The sequence below is a fragment of the Megalops cyprinoides genome, chromosome 11, assembly GCF_013368585.1.
Source record: "Megalops cyprinoides isolate fMegCyp1 chromosome 11, fMegCyp1.pri, whole genome shotgun sequence".
Taxonomy (NCBI): domain Eukaryota; kingdom Metazoa; phylum Chordata; class Actinopteri; order Elopiformes; family Megalopidae; genus Megalops; species Megalops cyprinoides.
This window is the reverse complement of record NC_050593.1, coordinates 25,291,314-25,303,453: the sequence shown is the minus strand read 5'-3', so window position 1 is coordinate 25,303,453 and position 12,140 is coordinate 25,291,314. Positions and strand designations below refer to the sequence as shown.

At 40.8% G+C, this 12,140-nt stretch overlaps 1 protein-coding gene across 1 annotated transcript; it reads right to left on the bottom strand.

The window, feature by feature from the left end:
- Nucleotides 1-949: 949 nt before the first annotated feature.
- dpt (dermatopontin) lies at nt 950-11,372 on the bottom strand. Its single transcript, XM_036541281.1, has 4 exons — nt 10,993-11,372; nt 2,271-2,396; nt 1,990-2,097; nt 950-1,493 (listed from the first exon to the last, which is right to left on the bottom strand). Exons 1-4 carry the CDS (start codon nt 11,268-11,270, stop codon nt 1,427-1,429), a joined length of 579 nt encoding a protein of 192 aa, XP_036397174.1. The 5' UTR covers nt 11,271-11,372; the 3' UTR covers nt 950-1,426.
- Between the last annotated feature and the right edge of the window lie 768 nt (nt 11,373-12,140).

Genomic DNA, 12,140 nt, shown 5'->3' with positions numbered 1-12,140 from the left:
AGTCATTTTCCAACTTACATAGCTTTCATTTGTATGTATTAGACAGCTAGATAATTACCAAAACATTTCCAGGGAAAGTACTTTGCTCAAGAATACCACAAGTGTCCCACCTGGAACCTAAACCCACTGCTATCACATTGAGTGGTATGTAACATAGCCACCATTGCTATGCACGGTGCACACGGTGCTTTTCTTTGTTAGTTTTGTCTTGTTTGTTGTTTTGAATAATCCGGGGGGTTGTGTAGAATGACCTTTCAAGTCCTTTTTGATAGGATTTGGCTTTAAAGTGACACAGCTGAGACTATTCGATTGCTTGGAGCTTGCTGCAGAAGCAGATGGGTTCAAATGACAAAGGCCTAAATAAGGATTTGATGTTTGGAATTATCTCATTTCTGGAATGTGTACTCTCAGTGTATTCTGAACATAAAATGTACAAGGTACATATCAATTACCACCTGTGTCATTTCAGGTTTTGATTACATGATTATGCATGCGACACAAACAGTGGTTTGCTGGGAAATTGGCTAGTCTTCACAAAGCATTGTACTTTGTAGCGATAAGGCACTGTAAATTGTGAAACAACAGCGGCAGCTTACTTTGCATTGAAGTTTCATGAAAGAAATGGCTGCGTAAGTCATTTTTAAGTCCTGGCAAAGAAGCAGGAAATCCTGGTTAGCCCTCAGAAAACATTCCCTCTCATCATTTACAATCCATGCTTCCTCTGATTGTCATGACTAAGACACCACTTCCTCCTCAGAACACAAACACGTCGTTTTACCAGTCTACTACAGCTGAAAAACAAAGGCAGCTGTAGTTTACAGTGAAAAAATGAATAAAAATGAAACTTAAAATGAAACTTGAAATGAAAATTAATAGATTACACTTTTTGAATCATCATTTCTCTTCTTTATTTCACTGCTGAAAAATTAGATTTTCTTAAATTTCACATAAAAATAATAAATTTCATGATGGGACATGTCTTAACTTGCTGTATAACAATATTCATTAATGTGAAGAAGAGAAGGTATTGGTTAAGGTGCTAAACAGTATCAGATTTGACCAGTGAGTGAGAATTATCAGACTAAATAATAAAATGGCTATCAACAATGAGAATGGATTACAATGCAGATGTTAATATTGCGACAGGCGGTAGATTGTACAGGTTAAATATAAAAGAAAAGCAAATGTAAATTTCTGTGCACACACAAACACACATACACACACACACCATTGTCATAGATATGCAAGATCAAGTCTGAACATTGCTGTTATCTCTTGAAGTCAGTCAGTGGGGGTCAGTTTTGGTTGTTGGGTAGCATTGGTGGGTTATCATTAGGTTTGGTGAGGTGGATTTGGTTAAAGGAGCGATTACCATTATTTTTTCTCCTAAATTATGAATGGTTGTTAAAGCATAACCCACAGGCCTTTAAAAGTTTTCAAACTGGCAGTCAAACTCTGTCATCCTGCATAAGATGTATTTCCACTGCCGATCCCTGCAGCACAATAAAAAAACAAACAAAAAACACATTAAAGTATATCACTGTGTGAATTGAGAAATCAAAGGTAATGAATTACTGATGACAAATACAGAAGCCTATGCATATCCATTTGATGTTTGGTGCTCTTTGTGACAGCCAGCAATGGGAACTTTGGATCTTCTCTTGCTATAGTGAGAGAAGATCCAAAGAATGTGTGTGGGTGTAGCTAAAGGAGTGTGTCTGTGATGCAGGATTATGTGTAACTGCGGTGTGTGAACCACAGGGATCTTACATGGGGCAGAAGAATGAAGCTAAATCACATCTGAAAATAAATGTCTTGTTTAATAAACAAAAAGGTCTGCCTCTATTCTCTCCCTTCAGTCCTGCTCAAACTGTCCTCAACCTGCTTCAGCAAGGTGAAGGACAGCGTAGCATTCTGAACAGAGGGCATGGTGCTCTTAGCCAACACCAGCTGTAAGGTATCTCCACTGGGCCATGGGACTATGCTGACCTGAGCACTCCGCTGAAGGTAGTCTGGGCCCCCCTGATGAAGTAGCCGTAAGTCGGGACGACAAGTTCCCCCTCCTCTCCATGGTATTCTGGAATATCATTTGTCTTCCTGTGGGAGAGACAAGCATCGGTCTGGATTTTCGTGCACATACAGTATTTACACACACATAATGGGTTTACTGTACACTCACAGAGCAGCAGAGTGCAACCATGTTTGTGGTATAAACTCAGCGGGTGTGTTCCACTAGCTCACAGAGGTGGAGGGGGGGGAGGGTCACATACCAGCAGGAGTAGGGGCACCTGCGACTGTACCGACAGCAGTAGAACTGCCACTCCCGGTCCAGGACCGCGCTGAAGTACTGGCTCTGAACTCCCGCCACCAGTCCGTTGTTGGTGCATGTCGAAGTCCTGAAAAAAACAGCATTGGGGTTACCGTAGTGACACGTGACGTTTCAATGGCGTGTTGAAGTATTTTCCCTCGGACTTGCCAGCCAACCTGATTTATTTTTCTGTGGCTGCTGTTAGACTCAGCTGGAGCGGTGTGAAAGCTTCCAAATAGCATGACAAACACGACCACCTCCCACGTGTCTCCACTGTGCTAGGCGAGGTGTAGAAGAGGCACAGCCCTGCTATGGAGCATGATGTGGCACGGCTCGGGCCAGCATCCTGCCATTACCTCCATCAGGGAAAATCAGCCTTATAAAAAACTGTCAAAAAAGTCATATTCCCACCCCTTCCCTTGAAGCCTCTGAGAGGTTCATGAGTATTTTGAAAAAGCATAGTCCTCTCACAACCACATTATTGCAGTGATCGACTCCTTTGTTCAGTCTCAGCTAACGGCACCACCATTCATGCCAGACACTGTGAACCGGCGGTTGTCTGGCACCCTCCGTGTCCAGTGTAGACTCCAGGAGGAGAGGCTGTGAAGTGATTGATCAGCTGGCTGTGGATGTTAACAGCAGGTAATTAAAATCAGGCGGGATTGACTCCGGCAGTCAATACCAGTGTCGCTTAAGAGGCTCAAAATTAGTCAAGCACATGGTGAGAGGCCATAACTGCGTCGCTCAGACTGATCCTGCTGCAGCTTTATGTAAGCATGTGTTGTTGCCAGTGCAACTTTTTAATGATTCATCACAGCAGCTGCCTTTGTCAACTCTGTGCAGTGTCCGAGGGGCTATCAACAGCCATTCGTCATGGCAACAGGGACCGCAGAGACCTGGGAGTTTGCTAATTAGGGAACAGCGCCACCCTTTCCCTATGGTCATTGGAAAAGTTCAGCGGGGTTTTATTTTTGCCAATCTGCAAATTAAAATGACCTTCATGATCATGAGAATGCTGGTGTCAGTAGTGCAGTAGTGCGCGCTTTGATGATCATAGTGACCGCGCCTCTGTAAGCGTTTTCCTGTTTCCAGGCTTCTTATCTTGAAAGTGCTTCATTTCACACAATGTGTCTCAGCGTGCTTAAACATGCACAAAGGAAAGCCAAGCCTCCCCCAGATACCCCCCCCCCCAATCACCCGGGCAAGGTCAAACACAGTTCGCAGATGATTGTGTTTCCTCTGTGCCCAGGCTGAGGGCACAGCCTAACCAAATACTTTGTTACACCTTTCAACACATGGTAATCCTTGCTTAGTCTTTCAGCTTTTTTTGTTGTTTTATTCTGTCACAGTGACCTTTCACAGGGAATGGAATCAGAGTGAGCTGGAGGTGTATGTTGAGTAGTTAGGCCTTATGAGGCACACATTGTATTTTAATTTCTAGTGCAACCCAAAGACTAACACTTAGAGGTTAAAACGAAAGGCAAAAGCGGTGATGTAATAAGTGGGGAGTGGGAAACGGCTTGGTGCCGCGTAAAAGTGCAGAGACGAGCTGATTGTGGCTGATTTGCACCTGGGAGAGAGGGATCCATGCCGTTCTCTATTATCCCAGTGGATAAGTCCCTCAGTGGGCTATCTTTTTTGAAGAATATCCACAGCCTAGTAATGCATTGTGCATAAAACTGTCGCTAAAGACATCTGTAGATGATCCAGCTCTTGCAAATTCTCAATATGCAAGCCCATGTGGAACGATTTGCCGCTAGCTACCTAGAACACTTAGGCACTTAGCATGTTAGTTTAAGCATTTGTTATCTTACCAACTACATCAATCAATGTCAATGACTATTTACTTACCAGATAGCTACCTAGGTACATTTCTGCACAGCACTGGGGTGTCATAGGGTCATGCATCCCATAGCATTACACACTGTCACACACATTACACATGTCTCTCAATTACTGACACGCATATTTCACACTGAACTCTGTCCAGCCAGCACTGTCTCACACACATATACATTACACACTGCATTCTGTCTTTCAGTCAGTGTCACTCACACATTACTCACTGTTCTGTCTCTTGTCAGTCTCACTCACACATCATAATATACAACATTATATTGTCATAAATTACAGCATTAAATTTCCCTGTGGTAAATCTGTATTCTTATAATTCTAAAATTCTTTTTTTTTCTTTTTGAAATGATAAATGATGTTAGGCACTCATTCCAAATGGTACGTGTGGAGACTAGATACCTTTTATATGCACATAAAAGGAAACTATTCTAAATAGTTATTACAGTATATGGCTGCTGAAATAAAGAGCTAACCATAGTTTCAAAAAGTAACGGTTACAGAACCAGGGTGAAACATGAAAACACATCTATAAGCATGGGAAAGAGAACTGATACTTGTTGCCTTGGATGGCCAAGGTAAACACAGACTCTGGCAGGAAAACCGCAGCCTTTCACTGAACAGACAAGAGTCAGCCAAGATGGACGACTTCACTTCCAGAACACAGAGGGAGACGGAGAGAGGGGGAGAGAAGAAGCCTGGACCAAGGGTCCACCAGATGTCCCCTGAGATCCATAATGCTTGCACAAACACATCGGTTCCGAAGAAGCATGAGTCAGCCTCATTGCAAAAACAGGAATAATGTCTCCCACTCTCTCAAAGTTTTCTGGGAACGGCACAAACCAACTGTCTACAAATAAGGCCATATTAATAACAGTGGAAAAAGACAGAGAAAGTGACCATCGCATTTGCAAGAACAGACAGGAATAACCTGCCCTCCAGACTTGGGTGTCTCGGCCCACTCTCGCTATAGCAAATCCCTCATTTCCCTTTGATTACTGCGCAGCATGTGATTGCAATTAAGCTTCCACTTCACTGAGGTAATGCTCCCTTCAGATGAGAACAAAGGGCTTTGGAGAACTACAAAGAAGCTTATTCCTTCATGATTTATTGAGCTGGCCACTAGTTTTTTTTTTCTATGTGGATTCATATCTGGGAAATTATAAATTATTAGCAGTATTAGCATTAGTGAAGTCCACAGCCCAGGCAGTGGGGGAGAGGCCCTGTGGAAGGAAAAATTAAGTGTTTTGTTGTGGGATATAATGCAGCTCAGTGTTCTCTGGCCTGTGCCAGATATTCGGTAGGAGGCTAATAAGCACCTTGTAAGGATCTGTATGCCTGTTGTGTTTTTACTTTCGATGGCTGCCCTTTGTAAAGTTAAAGAAATAGTAGGGGCAAATTGATAACCCGTCCTATTGTAATATGGAGCATGACAAAATTTACACATATTTACTTTACTGATTTCTTGTCTCAAGGCATACTTATAAGCACTTAAGAAACTGATGTCCTTGCTGACCTAAATAGTTCACATCAAACAAGCCCTGGTACTGGTGTTTTTTACCTCCGAGATCCTACATTTTACTCTGCAATTGCATGTTGTCTCTGAACAATCAGCCAGCTGGTTCATTGCACCAAACCCCATCAATTTTATTACAATGGTTGTTGGAGAGAACTCGTGCCATGTATCATGATAAGAAAGACTACTGTATGGTCATATTGTTTGTTTATGGTCAATTATTTGTCATGCAATGATGCCTCAAAAAAGACCGCAAGTGGAGAAATGGATATCAACTGGTAATGGAAATAGAGTGTAAATTGACTCCCAGAACACTCTGTATCACATTAATAGTCTAATAGCTATGTCCTCTCTCAACTTGCAGCAGTAGCCGCCCTTTGCGTGCCAAATAAGCATGAATTTGTTTGTGCCAATTTAGTTTACGAATGGTTTTGTTAATGCAATAGGAAAACAACAACCTTGCTTGTGTGCCACATAGGGCCAGTGTTATGTGTACTACTGACCTTTACATTGCTTGCGTACATTGTACACATCAATCCCAAGACTGTGTTGCTGTAAATCTCAAAGCTAGGCAGAGCCCTTGTCAGTATATTATGTACAATACATTACATACGCAATACATGTGGGGGTTGTCCTTTTGATAGAAGTGAACTGACGCAAGACTTGGTGTTGTGGTGTAGTGTTTAGGAGACTAGAGAGGAGACTGCATTTTTGAAGCCCTTGAAAATGATCCTTTGCATGGATAGGCTTAGTGTATATGCAGCTGCACAAATGAATATGTAAAATCTAAATGGTGTAAGTCCCCACGGAGAAATTAGCATGGCATCTGCTTAATTAAGAAACAATTAATTCGATTTAATGTTATGGTGTTGATGCTGTATGGTTAGGCTAATGAGCTTTGCTCGGTGAATATTTTGGGTGTCCGGAAAATGTGAACATGGACGACAAAAAAAAAAAATGTCATATGGGTGTGCCATGATGGAGTAGGCCATGATGACTACCTGTGTGAAGAGGTTCAACACAATCCCTTTCAGTCTAAAACAAGTCATAAGCAAGTATGATGTCATACACAGTTTGAAGGACTGTGTTGATATTATGAGATGTACTGTGGTGTCAGGTCTGTTTGAATAGGGTACACACTCTCTGATATATGAGCATTACAGTGTGTGAAAACAATAACATGTCATCCTCTGAGGAGTCAAAGCTGCTCCAAGGAGACGTGATTAAAACACATCTCGGGATGAAAATAAACCCAGAGAAATTGTTTGGTTGGATGTATAAGCACTTATAAGTATGTCTTGTAAAGCCAATTGTCGGGTGTGCTTTGGACATTCATTGGGTTTTTTTTTCCAATACTATTGTCCAATACTTACTTTTCCCTAAAAACCTCAAATTGATTTCAAGCTCTGATTACCTACCTTAACTGAATTATAATTGGAATGTACAAAAATAATGATTTTTCAAAGAGCAGCCATGGACACCCTAGGGAGAGGGCTTAATGGGGGTTGTGCTCTTTGGAAGTCAAACTCATTCTCATTATCACTGTATACTAAAAAGATAAAATGTATTCATTGTCATTTTAAAAGGCAATACAGAGTTTGGTTTTGAACAATTTAGTTGAAGAGCCCCATACTATATCTTTCCTATCCTATTAAAATGGAAAACTGTGCAATTCAATATTTGAAGGGAATGGATCAGAATTCACAGCCAGCTCTCCACGTCTGAGCAGAGTTCAGTTTCTCATTTCCTCACCACGTTGATTTCTTCATGTCAGTAAGATGACTGATGTATTATTAATTTCAGCTTTGGATCCTAAACAAGTCAAGCGTCATATCGTGTACTGAGATAGGTGGGCCTCCTGGGCCTGTAATAGGGGAAAAACATCATCTCCTCTACCTCACAGATCAGCCAAAAGGCAATTCATTCCTGAGATTTAACATGGTGTTGATCCTCTTCACAAGATGCATTCCTAAAAAAATAGTCATAACCATTGTTTCAATATCAGCTGCATCGTTCTACATCTTCTGATAATTAGTTGTAGACATTCCATTAAAATGTGCAATGCATTTGCAAAGCATTTTTAATTAGTTTTGATGTATCATATTTCAAAACCATTTAAAAACATGGTATTCACTACAACACTGTAGGAGTTCTGTGATCTGTGATCTTTTGTGATGTAGCTGAACAAGTCAATCTCATTACATCTTTTTATTTCTTTAGCAGTATTTGTGCACCAACTACTGCTATGTACACAGTTCAAACAAAGAAAAGTATTTTAAGATGTCAGTGTCATAAATCAGAAAACAGACAGCTATTGTCAACATAGCAGTGCACAACTTACATTACCTGACAAAAAAGACAAGACTAAATGAGAAAGCTTTTCAGATCAAAAGTCACAGCCACAAGATAGCGATCGTGGGAGACAGGTGTGATAATTCCATCTACCTGTCTTGTAATTCACACCAGGATCCACTCTGAGGCTACACCTCTGACCACTGGTTCTTTTACACAGATGCATTACAGTCACCCAGGTTTCCTTGCTGGTTAAAACATTAACGTCAATAATTTACCTGGGCTGGGATGTTCAAATTGCCAGCTGCAGGGTAACTACAACCTCAATTTAGAGAACAGGTTGTAAAAATGCCAAGTCCAAAAAAGGTTGCTGCGAAGATCTGCCCTCCTAATCAAGAGAGCCTAGATCAAGCAACCAAAAGGGAAAAGAAGGCTGGTTTTGTTGTTCTTTAGTGTTTAGTGTTGGCAACAGTTTTGCTTGATTTTGGCATTTCCTGTAATAAACAGAAAATCCAGATGTAGTCAGAAGACTAGAGAAGCAGAAATGCGTACTCTATTGTGAAAGGATAGGACTGTGATAACTGACCCTAACTCAGAGAAGCACCCCCACCCTTCTGTCAATACATTTATATATTAATATATAATTAAGGTTCATAGATAGATAGATAGCCTATAGATAGATAGACAGACAGACAGACAGACAGACAGACAGACAGATAGATCAACCTTTAAGAAGGATTAGTTAGATTGGATTTTCTGGCTGATTTTGAAGCTCCAGTTATTCTAAATAGTGTTGACAGTTTGGGTTGAAGCCTGAGGTTTGCCTGTGCATTCCACTTCTCTGTTCAATTCAAATTTGTCCTCTAAACCATAAAAAGAGGTATTTTCACTGCCAACGGTAACAAAATCTAATATTACTGTTGTCCTTGGGCCCACTTTACAGAAACATGTAAAAACTTTGTTTAAAACATCCTGTCCCCAGTCTACCAAGGCCACAGAAAGGTTCAGACAGTCTAAACAGGTTCAGAGGCTAAAATATGTGACAGGATAGATTCTGCTCTACTTCGTCAAACCTGTCATTTTGGTTTGTAGTGTGTACTGTCGACTGATAAATGAATATCAATGCACAAGTATTTCTACCGCCACAGTTTAACCTCCATATTTAAACAGAATGTCAGAGAGGTCTGCATTACTTATTTTATCCATTGTCCATCACAGCTTGCATTTTAAATTTACATTTGCAGAGCTTGGTTTTTATTGGAAAAGGTAGAGAGCCTTGCTCAAGCAAACACCAGCAGAGACCCACCCGTGACTCCAACCCACAATACTTAGAGTCAGAGATCTGTGCTCCTTCATGCTCCAGACTTTTTAACTACTAATCTTGACTGTCTCTCTAACCATTACCCCAGACTATTACTCTGACTACCACTCTAGATTGTCTCTCTAACCACGACACCAGACTGTTATCTCTCAGTCTAGGCCATCTCTCTAATCACTACTCCAAATGGCTACCCTAGCCATTGCTGCTGACTTTTACTGTAAGCACTATTTCTGACTGTAACCCTAATGTCCCTTGTCAACAGACTTGTGTTAAATTACAGTTGGATGCACACATTTTTCAGAAGAAATTGCTGTATCAGAGTTTATGCTTTGATATCAGATTTTTAGGGAGAATTTTCGATATACCCTATCCATGTACTTTAAATAAATCACAAAATCTCAAAGTCTAAATTAATATCTGTAAGGCCAGGAGAAGCAAAATACTGAAAAACTTCAGAATTTGCAGTAATAATATAAATAAAATATAAGAACACAATTACATGGGGAAATTGGTTTTATCTTTTAATGCAGGAATGATTCCTGAGTTTGAACTCACAAAAAATATAATGATGTTCATTTCATTAAATAGTTTAGTGTTATTTTGTAGTAGTAATGAAATAATAATAATAATTATTAAAAAGATGATAGATAAAAAGGATGCTAAAGCTCTAAAAAGGATGCAACACTAATATTCAACAAGTGTATGTATAATGTTCAGCATTTACTAACATGAGAATATGAGAACATGCTCAGAAATAATATGTTACTGCATAACTCTGAGAGATGTGTTAGTGATAGGGGTAGTTGTGAGAGTAGTAGTAGGCAGAACTGGAGGGAGAGTCTTCAGGTCCAGTTTAGTACTTGGTAAAAATGACCCCATTTTCACTGCATAAAACATGTTTAAACAGCATTGATTCATTTACATTACAACTGCAAATTCCTGTACTTTTTACCACAGCCGAAACCTGGCACCAACTAATCATGGTTATGGAAGAACAGTACAAGCTGTCACAGTATGTGACGCATTTATTTTAAGACATTGTCTCCACACTCTTGGTCAATGTAATTCACAACTCATTTGTAATTAACAACCAAAAACGAGTCTCCAAAACTGTTATTTTCTTTGGAGCTGTCACTATAAAAATGTTCCAAACTCATGAATGATATTATTCTTTTCTAAATATCCAATATTAAAATTTGGGTCATTAAGCTGTAATATCCTTTTTATTAGCATTTCCGCTCCGCTGTTTAAAATTTGTAGGAGAACTGTTGATATAAGATCGATTATGTCGGAAAACTGGGGTTATTAAATTCAAATTGAGCAATATTTTACATTCAAACAGTCTGGTCTCACAATTTTGTATGCCAGGCCAAAACCCCAAATGCATGCGTTACAACTTAAATGCAGTGGGCTTAAGCAGACAGCTTCATCCATGACTATTAGCTGTAGCACCTCACTGTAACCTCTGCTTGCTATAACCACCAGCTGCTTGCACAACCAGCCAAAAAAACAGCAGCTAACATAACAACATTAGGAATGCCACTTGTGCCAGGACAGTGTCCCCAGTCAACCCCTTGTCTGAAGCACCCTTAAAATCACCCGAATGTGTTTGCATCCCTGTCTGGCATTGAATGTACCCAGACTGCACTGCACCCAGCAAAGCTTGTCATATTCACGGAGAGGACAAGGACCTGGCGCCCCTACCATTCCATCCCAGCCCGGTTGATGTCATCCCACCAGCACTCGGTGGGCTCCCCGAGGCCAGCGGGCGTCGGCTGGCACTCGAAGGTCCACAGCCGGTCGGAGCCCTCCTTGACGCTGAAGAAGCTCCGGATCGCCACCAGCGCCTCTCCGTGGGGGCACTGGAAGTTGAAGCCCTGTCGGAAGCTGTTGACCCAGGGCTCGTCGGGGATGTAGTTGGGCTGACCTGACACAATGGCCAGAAGGGGAAAAGCCCGCAGCAGCAGGAGCGCGCAGATCATCCTGGAGGGTCGCGTCTGAACCCAGTGACTGGCCTCTCCGCTGCACCGCTAGCTCTGTTTATAAGGCCACTCCGTGGACGCAAAGCTCCCAGATGTTTTGTATCTCAGTCCAGAGCCAGAGTGTAATTTGCTGCCATGAAAGTAGTTATGGTCCTGAGTCTGACTGTGAGTTTGTTAAGGTGGAATCCCACAAATGCCCCTCGCAACTTAGAGCTGGGATTTTGGTAAGGCACCTTAAAAATCAGCCCACTTGTTACTAGTTATGACTGTTACTACATTAACAAACCGTGATGTGAAATGTTACTGCGTGTCATTCAAATGTTTGTTTTATCCATTAATCTTGACTGAACAGAGCATTTGCTTGCCATTATTGTTTCCCTTTAAAGGTTTGGCAGTGTGGACAGCGTTTGGAGAGCTGTAACACTATATGAAATGTTGCTCTCATAGGACAGGTTGGATTTAGCCCAGACATCTTCTTGTACCTTTCCTAATCACTTCTCTGTAAATTATGTTCAAGTGATAATGACCTGAAAGCTTCTGTTTAGCAGTTTTATGGGGGATGGGTTTTTGTTTCAAAAAATATAAAATGTGAGAATAAATGTTAAATATATAATGTTGTGCAATATCTGCATCAGGTTATATATATGAAAATGTATACTATTTATACATTGTTCAACACATGCAGCATATTCAACATTTGAAATATGAAAGAGCCAGGAGATGAAAAAGACATCCATGACTGGTTTTAGCATGTAAAAAATTGCTGTTTCACAGTATTTATAACATGAGGTACTAATACAGTAATCAGCCAAGTTCTATAATAGTCCACAAAGCTTCCCACAGCATGTGTTTGGCTTAATAAAGAAAAGG